The sequence below is a fragment of the Scyliorhinus torazame genome, chromosome 14 (assembly GCF_047496885.1).
Source record: "Scyliorhinus torazame isolate Kashiwa2021f chromosome 14, sScyTor2.1, whole genome shotgun sequence".
NCBI classification, from domain to species: Eukaryota; Metazoa; Chordata; class Chondrichthyes; order Carcharhiniformes; family Scyliorhinidae; genus Scyliorhinus; species Scyliorhinus torazame.
Genome location: NC_092720.1, coordinates 203,108,986 through 203,124,689, shown reverse-complemented (window position 1 = coordinate 203,124,689; position 15,704 = coordinate 203,108,986). Strand labels below are relative to the sequence as shown.

At 47.5% G+C, this 15,704-nt stretch overlaps 1 protein-coding gene across 12 annotated transcripts in view; it reads right to left on the bottom strand.

The window, feature by feature from the left end:
- Window positions 1–15,704, bottom strand: part of LOC140390360 (ras/Rap GTPase-activating protein SynGAP-like) — a 1,167,003-nt gene that overhangs the window by 786,056 nt on the left and 365,243 nt on the right. Inside the window, exon 1 of one of the 12 annotated variants that reach the window (XM_072475457.1) lies at window positions 1,086–1,256. The exons of the other annotated variants lie outside the window; for them this stretch is intronic. Within the exon in view, the coding sequence (XP_072331558.1) occupies window positions 1,086–1,251 (166 nt within the window). The 5' untranslated portion in view covers window positions 1,252–1,256. Of the gene's footprint in view, window positions 1–1,085; window positions 1,257–15,704 lie in introns of those variants that run through there. 12 annotated transcript variants of the gene reach the window in all.

The window sequence follows — 15,704 nt, the reverse complement described above, 5'->3', positions numbered from 1 at the left end:
GCAGTGGACGGAGGGGGGGGGTGACGACGGTGAAAGGCATGGGGAGGCGTGGCCTAAAGTTGTGGTCAGATAGCTGTGCACGGCCTCCACCCATCCGCTTCCTCCGACCTCCTGACCCGCCAGCCCCTGGGCCATGCATTGTCCGGCTAACCCTGGATGCAGCAGGATTAGAATTTCACAATGCTTGATCGCAAAGAAATAGCCTGGCCACTCGGCCCATCCAACCTTTGCTGGTCTTTATGCTCCACATGAACTTCCTCTCACCGCTCCTCCTCTGTGGAGCTGTGAGCAGAATCTTTCGGCTGCTTTCGCCAGAAACGCCCACCCCCACGTACACACACACACACATTCAGATTCCTCTTGAATCCATCTCTGCCATTCACCTCAACGATTCCCTGCGGTAACAAGTCTCAGGCTGTCTGGGGAAATGGGTTTCACCTGAATGCCCCGCTGAGATTGGTCAGCCCTCGCAAAGCGCTGTTCAATCCTTCCTGACGCTGAAGGGTGGTAGCCGTGGCTTGGAGGGGACCCCCCCCCCCCCCCCCCCCCCACCCTCCTCCCCCGCCCACCTCTGAGTCACTGGGTCATGGGTTTGAGTCCCTTCCAGAGAGCTAAAACCCAAAATGTAGTGTGCAGCGCTGAGGGGGTGGTGCCCCGCCGGAGGTGCCGTTTCTTCGCTGATCGCAGAATAGCCCGCCCCCCCCCCCCCCCCACAACCGTCCCCCCACCTGACCCCAGCCCACCCTTTCAGGCGGACTGTGACAGATTCCCTAGCGAGTATTACACTGCAGAATAGGTTGGCTGGTGGGGGGGGGGGGGGGGTTTGACAATCAACATCACTGAAACCGACAACAGATTATCTGGTCGTGATCACGCTGCTGTTTGTGGGAGCTGGCTGCGTGCAAACTGGCAGGCGCTTTTCATACAAGGCAAAAGTGCCTGCGCGTCATTGGTCAGGAGGCACTTTGTGGCCACCCGGACCTCGTGAAAAAAGGTGCTGAGATAAACGCAAGCCTTCCTTACTTTGACCCTGGTGGTCAGCCTCACACATCGGCTTTTAATGCACCGTCTCCAATGCCTCGTACCCTTGTTCAGTGGAGGGGTGCTTCCTTCCCGGCTGTGCCCGGCTCGCCGGAGAGGGAGGGCGAGAGGTGGCGACTGCGAGGAGGGATCCGACTCCCGGGACACCAGCCCACGGTTGCTGCTCCTTCTCCTCCGCCGCTTCTCACGGACCACAGAGGCGATGTTCATTTCAATCTGTTCTCTGCTATTCCGCACGGTTGCCGAGCTGCTTCCTCCTGCTCTCTCTATCTCTCCGTCTCTACCTCTCTCTCTCGCTCTCTCTCTTTTGCATTATTATTCCGTTGGCACGTTGCCTAGCAACCCGTCTTCTCTGTTCTTTTTTAAAACACCAGTGATTTTAACCTTTGAATTACCGCGTGGGATCCAGCAGTCTTGCTGAGGGTGTGGGGTTTGGACGGGGGGAGGGGGGGGATGGTGAGGTCGGACATTATAAACAGGAGGGGAATATTCGGACCCCTCTGGAGCTTGTCCCGGTCATTCAAGGGAGTCGTGTCTGGTGTGTGTCTGCCCTGCTGGCCTGGCTGGCTTCAGCAATCTCAGGATGTGCTTCCTGGCATCACACCAGGGCAGCGGAGCTCTCAGCTCTGGACTCCCACGCCACCCCCACCGCCCACCCCCACAGCCCACCACACCATTACAATCATCTCCCTGAGAGAGAGAGGGACTGAGAGACTCCAGTCAGTGTACAGATATCTCCCTGAGAGAGAGGGACTGTGAGACCCCAGTCAGTGTACAGATATCTCCCTGAGAGAGAGGGACTGAGAGACTCCAGTGTACAGATATCCCCCTGAGAGAGAGGGACAGAGGGGCTCCAGTGTACCGATATCCCCCTGAGAGAGAGGGACTGAGGGACTCCAGTCAGTGTACAGATATCTCCTTGAGAGAGAGGGACTGAGAGACACCAGTCAGTGTACAGATATCTCCCTGAGAGAAAGGCACTGAGAGATTCCAGTCAGTGTACAGATATCCCCCTGAGAGAGAGGGACTGAGAGACTCCAGTCAGTGTACAGATATCTCCCTGAGAGAGAGGGACTGAGAGACTCCAGTGTACAGATATCCCCCTGAGAGAGAGGGACAGAGGGGCTCCAGTGTACCGATATCCCCCTGAGAGAGAGGGACTGAGAGACACCAGTCAGTGTACAGATATCTCCCTGAGAGAAAGGGACTGAGAGATTCCAGTCAGTGTACAGATATCCGACTGAGAGAGAGAGACTGAGAGACTCCAGTCAGTGTACAGATATCTCCCTGAGAGAGATGGACTGAGAGACTCCAGTCAGTGTACAGATATCTCCCTGAGAGAGAGGGACTGAGAGACCCCATTCAGTGGACAGATATCTCACTCAGGGAGAGGCACTGAGAGACTCCAGTCAGTGTACAGATATTTCCCTGAGAGAGAAAGGACTGAGAGACTCCAGTCAGTGTACAGATATCCCCCTGAGAGAGAAAGGACTGAGAGACTCCAGTCAGTGTACAGATATCTCCCTGAGTGAGAGCGACTGAGAGACCCCAGTCAGTGTACAGATATCTCCCTGAGAGAGAGGGACTGAGAGACTCCAGTCAGTGTACAGATATCTCCCTGAGAGAGAGGGACTGAGAGATCCCAGTCAGTGTACAGATATCACTCTGAGAGAGAGGGACTGAGAGACCCCAGTCAGTGTACAGATATCTCCCTGAGAGAGAGGGACTGAGAGACCCCAGTCAGTGTACAGATATCTCCCTGAGTGAGAGCGACTGAGAGACCCCAGTCAGTGTACAGATATCTCCCTGAGAGAGGGACTGAGAGACTCCAGTCAGTGTACAGATATCTCCCTGAGGGAGAGGGACTGAGTGACCCTAGTCAGTGAACAGATATCTCCCTGAGTGAGAGGGACTGAGAGACTCCAGTCAGTGTACAGATATCTCCCTGAGAGACCCCAGTCAGTGTACAGATATCTCCCTGAGAGAGGGACTGAGAGACTCCAGTCAGTGTACAGATATCTCCCTGAGAGAGAGGGACTGAGTGACCCTAGTCAGTGAACAGATATCTCCCTGAGTGAGAGCGACTGAGAGACCCCAGTCAGTGTACAGATTTCTCCCTGAGAGAGAGGGCCTGAGAGACCCCAGTCAGTGTACAGATATCTCCCTGAGAGAGAGGGACTGAGAGACTCCAGTCAGTGTACAGATATCTCCCTGAGTGAGAGGGACTGAGAGACCCCAGTCAGTGTACAGATATCTCCCTGAGAGAGGGACTGAGAGACTCCAGTCAGTGTACAGATATCACCCTGAGTGAGAGGGACTGAGAGACACCAGTCAGTGTACAGATATCTCCCTGAGTGAGAGGGACTGAGAGACACCAGTCAGTGTACAGATATCTCCCTGATAGAGAGGAACTGAGAGACCCCAGTCAGTGTACAGATATCTCCCTGAGAGAGAGGGACTGAGAGACCCCAGTCAGTGTACAGATATCTCCCTGAGAGAGAGGGACTGAGAGACCCCAGTCAGTGTACAGATATCTCCCTGAGAGAGAGGGTCTGAGAGACCCCAGTCAGTGTACAGATATCTCCCTGAGTGAGAGGGACTGAGAGACACCAGTCAGTGTACAGATATCACTCTGAGAGAGAGGGACTGAGAGACTCCAGTTAGTGTACAGATATCTCCCTGATGGAGAGGGACTGAGAGACCCCAGTCAGTGTACAGATATCATCCTGTTAACCCGAGAAACTGTTAACCTCAGAAACTGTTACCCCAAGAAATTGTTAACCTGAGGAACTGTTAACCTGAGAAACGGTTAACCCGAGAAACTGTTAACCTGAGAAAGTGTTAACCCGAGAAACTGTTAACCTGGGAAACCCGAGAAACTGTTAACCCGAGAAACTGTTAACCCGAGAAAATGTTAACCTCAGAAACTGTTAACCCGAGAAACTGTTAACCTGGGAAACTGTTAACCCGAGAAACTGTTAACCTGGGAAACCCGAGAAACTGTTAACCCGAGAAACTGTTAACCCGAGAAAATGTTAACCTCAGAAACTGTTAACCCGAGAAACTGTTAACCTGAGAAACTGTTAACCTGGGAAACTGTTAACCCGAGAAACTGGTAACCGGAGAAACTGTTAACCTGAGGAACTGTTAACTCGAGATACTGTTAACCTGAGAAACTGTTAACCTGAGGAACTGTTAAGCTGAGGAACTGTTAACCTGGGAAACTGTTAACCTGACGAACTGTTAACCCGCGAAACTGTTAACTGAAGGACTGTTAAGCTGAGAAACTGTTAACCTGAGAAACTGTTAACCTGAAGAACTGTTAACCCGAGAAACTGTTAACCTGAGAAAGTGTAAACCATGGAAAGTGTTAACCGCCGAAACTGTTAACCTGGGAATCCCGAGAAACTGTTAACCCGAGAAACTGTTAACCTCAGAAACTGTTAACCCGAGAAACTGTTAACCCGAGAAACCGTTAACCTGGGAAACTGTTAACCTGAGAAACTGTTAACCGGAGAAACTGTTAACCCGAGAAACTGTTAACCTGAGAAACTGTTAACCTTGTAGGCTGTTAACCCGAGAAACTGTTAACCTGGGAAACTGTTAACCCAAGAAACTGTTAACCCGATAAACTGTTAACCTGGGAAACTGCTAAACGAGATACTGTTAACCCGAGAAACTGTTAACCTGAGAAACTGTTAACCCGGGAAACTGTTAACTTGAGGAACTGTTAACCCGAGATACTGTTAACCTGACAAACTGTTAACCTGAGGAACTGTTAAGCTGAGGAACTGTTAACCTGGGAAACTGTTAACCTGACGAACTGTTAACCGGAGAAACTGTTAACCTGAGGAACTGTTAACCCGAGATACTGTTAACCTGACAAACTGTTAACCTGAAGAACTGTTAACCCGAGAAACTGTTAACCTGAGAAAGTGTAAACCATGGAAAGTGTTAACCGCCGAAACTGTTAACCTGGGAATCCCGAGAAACTGTTAACCCGAGAAACTGTTAACCGGAGAAACTGTTAACCTCAGAAACTGTTAACCCGAGAAACTGTTAACCCGAGAAACCGTTAACCTGGGAAACTGTTAACCTGAGAAACTGTTAACCGGAGAAACTGTTAACCCGAGAAACTGTTAACCTGAGAAACTGTTAACCTTGTAGGCTGTTAACCCGAGAAACTGTTAACCTGGGAAACTGTTAACCCAAGAAACTGTTAACCCGATAAACTGTTAACCTGGGAAACTGCTAAACGAGATACTGTTAACCCGAGAAACTGTTAACCTGAGAAACTGTTAACCCGGGAAACTGTTAACCTGAGGAACTGTTAACCCGAGATACTGTTAACCTGACAAACTGTTAACCTGAGGAACTGTTAAGCTGAGGAACTGTTAACCTGGGAAACTGTTAACCTGACGAACTGTTAACCCGAGAAACTGTTAACTGAAGGACTGTTAAGCTGAGAAACTGTTAACCTGAGAAACTGTTAACCTGAGGAACTGTTAACACGAGAAACTGGTAACCTGAGAAACTGTTAACCTGACAAACTGTTAACCTGAGAATCTGTTTTCCCGAGAAACTGTTAACCCGAGAAACTGTTAACCTGGGAAACTATTAACCTGAGGAACTGTTAACCCGAGAAACGGTTAACCTGAGAAACTGTTAACCTGAGGAACTGTTAACCCGAGAAACTGTTAACCTGAAAAAGTGTTAACCTGGGAAGGTGTTAACCCGAGAAACTGTTAACCTGAGAAACTGTTATCCCGAGAAACTGTTAACCTGGGAAACCCGAGAAACTGTTAACCCGAGAAACTGTTAACCTCAGAAACTGTTAACCTGAGAAACTGTTAACCCCAGAAACTGTTAACCTGAGAAACTGTTAACCTGAGAAACTGTTAACCTCAGAAACTGTTAACCCGAGAAACTGTTAACCTCAGAAACTGTTAACCCGAGAAACTGTTAACCTGAGAAACTGTTAACCCCAGAAACTGTTAACCCGAGAAACTGTTAACGTCAGAAACTGTTAACCCGAGAAACTGTTAACCCGAGAAACCGTTAACCCGTGAAACTATTAACCTGAGAAACTGTTAACCTGAGGAACTGTTAACCGGAGAAACTGTTAACCCGAGAAACTGTTAACCTGAGAAACTGTTAACCCGAGAAACTGTTAACCTGAGAAACTGTTAACCTGGTAGACTGTTAACCCGAGAAACTGTTAACCTGGGAAACTGTTAACCTGAGGAACTGTTAACCCGAGAAACTGTTAACCCGATAAACTTTTAACCTGGGAAACTGTTAACCCGGGAAACTGTTAACCCGAGAAACTGTTAACCTGAGGAAATGTTAACCCGAGGAACTGTTAACCGGAGAAACTGTTAACCTGAGGAACAGTTAACCCGAGATACTGTTAACCTGAGAAACTGTTAACCTGAGGAACTGTTAAACTGAGAAACTGTTAACCTGGGAAACTGTTAACCTGATGAACTGTTAACCCGAGAAACTGTTATCCTGAGGAAATGTTAACCCGAGGAACTGTTAACCGGAGAAACTGTTAACCTGAGGAACAGTTAACCCGAGATACTGTTAACCTGAGAAACTGTTAACCTGAGGAACTGTTAAGCTGAGGAACTGTTAACCTGAGAAATGTTAACCTGAGGAACTGTTAAACTGAGAAACTGTTAACCTGGGAAACTGTTAACCTGATGAACTGTTAACCCGAGAAACTGTTCACTGAAGGACTGTTAACCTGAGGAACTGTTGAGCTGAGGAACTGTTAACCCGAGAAACGGTTAACCCGAGAAACTGTTAACCTGAGAAAGTGTTAACCTGGGAAAGTGTTAACTAGGGAAACTGTTAACCCGAGAAACTGTTAACCTCAGAAACTGTTAACCTGGGAAACCCGAGAAACTGTTCACCCGAGAAACTGTTAACCCGAGAAACTGTTAACCCCAGAAACTGTTCACCCGAGAAACTGTTAACCTGAGAAACTGTTAACCCGAGAAACTGTTAACCTCAGAAACTGTTAACCCGAGAAACTGTTCACCCGAGAAACTGTTAACCCGAGAAACTGTTAACCTGGTAGGCTGTTCACCCAAGAAACTGTTAAACTGGGAAACTGTTAACCCAAGAAACTGTTAACCCGATAAACTGTTAACCTGGGAAACTGTTAACCCGAGATACTGTTAACCGGAGAAACTGTTAACCTGAGGAACTGTTAACCTGAGATACTGTTAACCTGACAAACTGTTAACCCGAGAAACGGTTAACCCGAGAAACTGTTAACCTGAGAAAGTGTTAACCTGGGAAAGTGTTAACCAGGGAAACTGTTAACCCGAGAAACTGTTAACCTCAGAAACTGTTAACCTGGGAAACCCGAGAAACTGTTAACCCGAGAAACTGTTAACCTCAGAAACTGTTAACCCGAGAAACCGTTAACCTGGGAAACTGTTAACCCGAGAAACTGTTAACCCGAGAAACTGTTAACCTGGTAGGCTGTTCACCCAAGAAACTGTTAAACTGGGAAACTGTTAACCCAAGAAACTGTTAACCCGATAAACTGTTAACCTGGGAAACTGTTAACCCGAGATACTGTTAACCGGAGAAACTGTTAACCTGAGGAACTGTTAACCTGAGATACTGTTAACCTGACAAACTGTTAACCTGAGGAACTGTTAAGCTGAGGAACTGTTAACCTGGGAAACTGTTAACCTGACGAACTGTTAACCCGAGAAACTGTTAACTGAAGGACTGTTAAGCTGAGAAACTGTTAACCCGAGAAACTGTTAACTGAAGAACTGTTAACCTGAGAAACTGTTAACCCGCGAAACTGTTAACCCGAGAAACTGTTAACTGAATGACTGTTGACCCGAGAATCTTTTAACCTGAGAAACTGTTAACCCGAGAAACCGTGTAGCTGAGAAACTGTTAACTTGAGAAACTGTTAACCTGAGATACTGTTAACCCGAGAAACTGTTAACCCGAGAAACTGTTAACCTGAAGAAATGTTAACCCGAGAAACTGTTAACCTGGGAAACTGTTAACCCGAGAAACTGTTAACCAGTGGAAATGTTAACCCGAGAAACTGTTAACCCGAGGAAATGTTAACCTGAGAAACTGTTAAGTCGAGAACATGTTTATCCGTGAAACTGTTAACTCGAGGAAATGTTAACCAGAAGTACTGTAAACCTGAGGAACTGTTCATCCAAAAATATGTTAACCCGAAGAAATATTATCCTGAGGACTGTTAACCCTAGGAACTGTTAACACAGAATCTGTTAATCCGAGAATCTGTTAACCTGTGAATCTGTTAACCTGAGATACTGTTAACCGAGAAACTGCTAACCAGCAGAACTGTTAACTGAGAAACTGTTATCCAGAGGAAATGTTAACCCGAGGAACTATTATCCTGAGAATCAGTTAATTTGAGAATACTATTAACTCAAGGAACTGTTAACCTTAGAAACTTAGTATCCCACTAACTATTAACCAGAGGAACCGTTGACTTGAGGAAATGTTATCCTGAGGATCGGTTAACAGTTAACCCAAGAAACTGTTAACCCGAGGAACTATTAACCCAGGAACTGTTAGCTGGAGGAAGGATTAAGTTGAGGACCGGATAAATCCACAGGGAATACCGGGTTCCATATGCACTTATATATTCACAGGAGAATGATAACCTCAAGTAATCACACACATGCAAAACAATCGTAATCTAGAATAAATCTCACTTCCCAAGAGTAAGCATGCAATCCCAGAGTTTTCATATATCCCCAGAGTATTCACACATCCCCAGAGTAATCACACATCCCCAGAGTAATCACACATCCCCAGAGTAATCACCCATCTCCAGAGTAATCACACATCCCCAAAGTAATCACACATCCCAGAGTAATCACACATCCCAGAGTATTCACACATCCCCAGAGTAATCACACATCCCCAGAGTAATCACTCATCCCCAGAGTAATCACATATCCCCAGAGCAATCACACATCCCCAGAGTAATCACACATCCCCAAAGTAATCACACATCCCAGAGTAATCACACATCCCAGAGTATTCACACATCCCCAGAGTAATCACACATCCCCAAAGTAATCACACATCCCCAGAGTATTCACACATCCCAGAGTAATCACACATTCCCAGAGTAATCACACATCCCCAGAGTAATCACACATCCCAGAGTAATCACACATCCCCAGAGTATTCACACATCCCCAGAGTAATCACACATCCCCAAAGTAATCACACATCCCCAGAGCAATCACACATCCCCAGAGTAATCACACATCCCCAAAGTAATCACACATTCCCAGAGTAATCACACATCCCCAGACTAATCACACATCCGCAGAGTAATCACTCATCCCCAGAGTAATCACACATCCCAGAGCATCCGCAGAGTAATCACTCATCCCCAGAGTAATCACACATCCCAGAGTAATCACACATCCCAGAGTAATCACACATCCCCAGAGTAATCACACATCCCCAGAGTAATCACACATCCCAGAGTAATCACACATTCCCAGAGTAATCACACATCCCAGAGTAATCACTCATCCCCAGAGTAATCACACATCCCAGAGTAATCACACATCCCAGAGTGATCATACATCCCAGAGTAATCACTCATCCCCAGAGTAATCACACCTCCCAGAGTATTCACACACCCCAGAATAATCACACATCCCCAAAGTAATCACACATTCCCAGAGTAATCATACATCCCCAGAGTAATCACACCTCCCAGAGTATTCACACACCCCAGAATAATCACACATCCCCAAAGTAATCACACATTCCCAGAGTAATCACACATCCCCAGAGTAATCACACATCCCCAGAGTAATCACACATCCCCAGAGTAATCACTCATCCCCAGAGTAATCACACATCCCAGAGTAATCACACATCCCAAGAGTAATCACACATACCCAGAGTAATCACACATCCCCAAAGTAATCACACATCCCAGAGTAATCACACATCCCAAGAGTAATCACACATCCCAGAGTAATCACTCATCCCCAGAGTAATCACACATCCCAGAGTAATCACACATCCCAGAGTAATCACACATCCCCAGAGTAATCACACATCCCCAGTAATCACACATCCCAGAGTAATCATACATCCCCAGAGTAATCACACCTCCCAGAGTAATCACACATCCCCAGAGTAATCACTCATCCCCAGAGTAATCACACATCCCAGAGTAATCACACATCCCCAGAGTAATCACACATCCCCAGAGTAATCACTCATCCCCAGAGTAATCACTGATCCCCAGAGTAATCACACATCCCCAGAGTAATCACACATCCCAGAGTAATCACACATCCCCAGAGTAATCACACATCCCCAGAGTAATCACTCATCCCCAGAGTGATCACACATCCCAGAGTAATCACACATCCCCAGAGTAATCACACATCCCCAGAGTAATCACACGTCCCAGAGTAATCACACATCCCAGAGTAATCACACATCCCCAGAGTAATCACACATCCCCAGAGTAATCACACATCCAAGAGTAATCACAAATTCCCAGAGTAATCACACATCCCAGAGTAATCACTCATCCCCAGAGTAATCACACATCCCAGAGTAATCACACATCCCAGAGTAATCACACATCCCAGAGTAATCACTCATCCCCAGAGGAATCGCACATCCCAGAGTAATCACACATCCCCCAGTAATCACACATCCCAGAGTAATCACACATCCTAGAGTAATCATACATCCCCAGAGTAATCACACCTCCCAGAGTATTCACACACCCCAGAGTAATCACACATCCCCAAAGTAATCACACATTCCCAGAGTAATCACACATCCCCAGAGTAATCACACATCCCCAGAGTAATCACTCATCCCAAGAGTAATCACACATCCCAGAGTAATCACACATCCCAAGAGTAATCACACATACCCAGAGTAATCACACATCCCCAAAGTAATCACACATCCCAGAGAATCACACATCCCCAGAGTAATCACACATCCCAGAGTAATCACTCATCCCCAGAGTAATCACACATCCCAGAGTAATCACACATCCCAGAGTAATCACACATCCCCAGAGTAATCACACATCCCCCAGTAATCACACATCCCAGAGTAATCATACATCCCCAGAGTAATCACACCTCCCAGAGTAATCACACATCCCCAGAGTAATCACTCATCCCCCGAGTAATCACACATCCCAGAGTAATCACACATCCCCAGAGTAATCACTCATCCCCAGAGTAATCACTGATCCCCAGAGTAATCACACATCCCCAGAGTAATCACACATCCCAGAGTAATCACACATCCCCAGAGTAATCACACATCCCCAGAGTAATTACACATCCCCAGAGTAATCACACATCCCCAGAGTAATCACATCCCCAGAGTAATCACACATCCCAGAGTAATCACACATCCCCAGAGTAATCACACATCCCAGAGTAATCACACATCCCAGAGTAATCACACATCCCAGAGTAATCACACATCCCCAGAGTAATCACACATCCCAGAGTAATCACACACCCTCAGCAATGCCCTCTGAAGTGTCCCAGCAGCCACTCATTTGTATCCAAATACCACAAAATCCCGAAAAAAGAATGAAACCGAAGGTCCACCTGGCTTAGACTCAGGTACCGGAAACAATGGTAAACCCAGCCCTGCAGACCCTGCAAAGCTCTCCTTATTAGCGTCTGAGGGCTTAATTCACAAGTTCATAAAATACAGGATCAGAAAAGTTGGGAGAGCTGTCTCACAGACTAGTCAAGTAACAGCCGGACATAGGCATATTCAAGAATCATACCTTACAATGTCCCAGACACCGCTCTCATCACTCCTTGGTATGTTCTGTCTCACCAGCAAAACAGACCCAACAGAGATGGCGGGACAGCGGCATACAGTTGGGAGGGGGTTGTCCTGAGAGTGCTCAACATCGACTCTGGACCCCATGAGGTCTCATGGCTTCAGGTTAACATGGGCAAGGAAACCGCCTGCTGATTACCACATACTGTCCACCGTCAGCTGATGAATCAGGACTCCTCCATGTTGAACACCACTTGGAGGAAGCACTGAGGGTGGCAAGGGCACAGAGTATACTCTGGGTGGGGACCTCAATGTCCATCACCAACAGTGGCTCGGTAGTACCACCACAGACTGAGCTGGCCGGGTCCTAAAGCACATAGCTGCCAGTCTGGGACTGCAGCAGGTGAGGGAACCAACAAGAGGGAAAAACATACTTGACTTCCTCCTCACCGATCTGCCTGCTGCAGATACATCAGTCCATGGCTGTATCGGGAGAAGTGACCACCGCACAGTTCTTGTGGAGACAAAGTCCCGTCTTCACATTGGGGATACCCTCCATCGTGTTGTGTGGCACGACCGCAGTGCTAAATGGGATAGACTTTGGACAGATCTAGCAACTCAAAACTGGACAGCCATGAGGCGCTGTGGGCCATCGGCAGCAGCAGAGTTGTACTCAACCACAATCTGCCTCATGGCCGGCATATCCCCCACTCTACCATTACCCCCAAGTCAGGGGATCAACCGTGGTTCAATGAGAATGCAGGAGAGCATGCCAGGAATACCTAAATTTGACGTGACGACCTGGTGAAGCTATAGCACAGGACTATTTGTGTGTCAAACAGCATGAGCAGCAAATAATAGACAGAGCTAAGCAATTCTACAACATACGCATCAGATCTCTGCTGTCCTGCCACATCCCGCCGTGATTAGTGGTGGACAATTAAACAACTCACTAGAGAAGGAGGCTCCACAAATATCCCCATCCTCAATGATGGAGGAGCCCAGCACATCTGTGCAGAAGACAAGACTGAAGCATTCGCAACAACCTTCAGCCAGAAGCACTGAGTGGACGATCCATCTCGGACTCCTCTGGAGATCCCCAGCATCGAAGATGTCAGTCTTTTTTGTTTCCAATTAAGGGGCAATTTAGCGTGGCCAATCCACCTACCCTGCACATCTTTTGGGTTGTGGGGGCGAAACCCATGGAAACACGGGGAGAATGTGCAAACTCCACATGGACAGTGACCCAGAGCCGGGATCGAACCTGGGACCTCGGCGCCATGGGGCCGCAGTGCTAACCACATGCCCACACACATGTCGGTCTTCAGCCAATACGATTCACTCCACGTGATACCAAGAAATGGCTGAAGGCATTGGATACTGCAAAGGCTATGAGCCCTGACAATATTCCGGCAATAGTACTGAAAACTTGTGCTCCAGAACTTGCCGCATCCCTAGCCAAGCTGTCCCTGTACAGCGACAATACTGGCATCTACCCGGCAATGTGGAAAATTGCACAGGTGTGTCCTGTACACAAGAAACAGGACAAATTCACCCCAGCTAATTACCACCTCAGTCTACTCTCCATCATCAGCAAAGTGGTGGAAGGAGTCATCAGCAGTGCTATCAGGTGGCACTTACTCAGCAATAACCTGCTCACGGACGCTCAGTTTGGGTTCCGCCAGGGTCACTCAGCTCCTGACTTCATTACAGCCTTGGCTCAAACATGGACAATGGAGCTGAATGCCAGAGGTGAGGTGAGAGTGACTGCCCTTGACATCAAGGCAGCATTTGACCAAGTATGGCATCAAGGAGCCTCAGCTAAACTGGAGTCAATGGGAATCAGGAGAGGAACTCTCCACTGTTTGGAGTCATACCTGGCACAAAGAAGATGGTTGTGGTGGTTGGAAGTCAATCATCTCACCTCCAGGACATCACTGCAGGAGATCCTCAGGATGGACCAGCCATCTTCAGCTGCTTCATCAATTACCTTCCATCATAAGGTCAGAAGTGGGGATGTTTGTGGATGACTGCACAATGTTCAGCACCATTCATGACTCCTCAGATAATGAGGCAGTCCATGTCCAAATGCAGCAAGATATCAACATTATTCAGGCTTGGGCTGAAAAGAGGCAAGTTTCATTCAAAGAACAAACAAAGAACAAAGAAATGTACAGCACAGGAACAGGCCCTTCGGCCCTCCAAGCCCGTGCCGACCATACTGCCCGACTAAACTACAATCTTCTACACTTCCTGGGTCCGTATCCTTCTATTCCCATCCTATTCATATATTTGTCAAGATGCCCCTTAAATGTCCCTATCGTCCCTGCCTCCACTACCTCCTCCGGTAGTGAGTTCCAGGCACCCACTACCCTCTGCGTAAAAAACTTGCCTCGTACATCTACTCTAAACTTTGCCCCTCTCACCTTAAACCTATGCCCCCTAGTAATTGACCCCTCTACCCTGGGGAAAAGCCTCTGACTATCCACTCTGTCTATGCCCCTCATAATTTTGTATACCTCTATCAGGTCGCCCCTCAACCTCCTTCGTTCCAGTGAGAACAAACCGAGTTTATTCAATCGCTCCTCATAGCTTATGCCCTCCATACCAGGCAACATTCTGGTAAATCTCTTCTGCACCCTCTCTAAAGCCTCCACATCCTTCTGGTAGTGTGGCGACCAGAATTGAACACTATACTCCAAGTGTGGCCTAACTAAGGTTCTATACAGCTGCAACATGACTTGCCAATTCTTATACTCAATGCCCCGGCCAATGAAGGCAAGCATGCCGTATGCCTTCTTGACTACCTTCTCCACCTGTGTAGCCCCTTTCAGTGATCTGTGGACCTGTACTCCTAGATCTCTTTGACTTTCAATACTCTTGAGGGTTCTACCATTCACTGTATATTCCCTACCTGCATTAGCCCTTCCAAAATGCATTACCTCACATTTGTCCAGGTTAAACTCCATCTGCCATCTCTCCGCCCAAGTCTCCAGACAATCTAAATCCTGCTGTATCCTCAGACAGTCCTCATCGCTATCCGCAATTCCACCAACCTTTGTGTCGTCTGCAAACTTACTAATCAGACCAGTTACATTTTCCTCCAAATCATTTATATATACTACAAAGAGCAAAGGTCCCAGCACTGATCCCTGTGGAACACCACTGGTCACAGCCCTCCAATTAGAAAAGCATCCCTCCATTGCTACCCTCTGCCTTCTATGGCCTAGCCAGTTCTGTATCCACCTTGCCAGTTCACCCCTGATCCCGTGTGACTTCACCTTTTGTACTAGTCTACCATGAGGGACCTTGTCAAAGGCCTTACTGAAGTCCATATAGACAACATCTACTGCCCTACCTGCATCAATCATCTTAGTGACCTCCTCGAAAAACTCTATCAAGTTAGTGAGACACGACCTCCCCTTCACAAAACCGTGCTGCCTCTCACATCGCCACACCAGTGCCAGACAAAACCATCTACTACAGGAGAGGATCTAACCATTGCCCCTTGACCTTCAATGGCATTACCATAACTGAACCCCCACAATCAACATCCTGGGGGTTACCATTGATCAGAAACTGAACTGGACTAGCCATATTCATACTGTGGCTACCAGGGCAGGTCAAAGGCTAGGAATCCAACGGTCAGTAACTCACCTCCTGATCCCCCAAAGCCTGCCCACCATCTATAAGGGGCAAGTCAGGAGTGTATTGGAATACTCCCCACTTACCTGGATGAGTGCATCTCCAACAACACTCAAGAAACTCAATCCATCTAGGGCAAAGCAGCCTGATTGATTGCTCCCCCTTCCACAAATATTCAATCCCTCCACCAC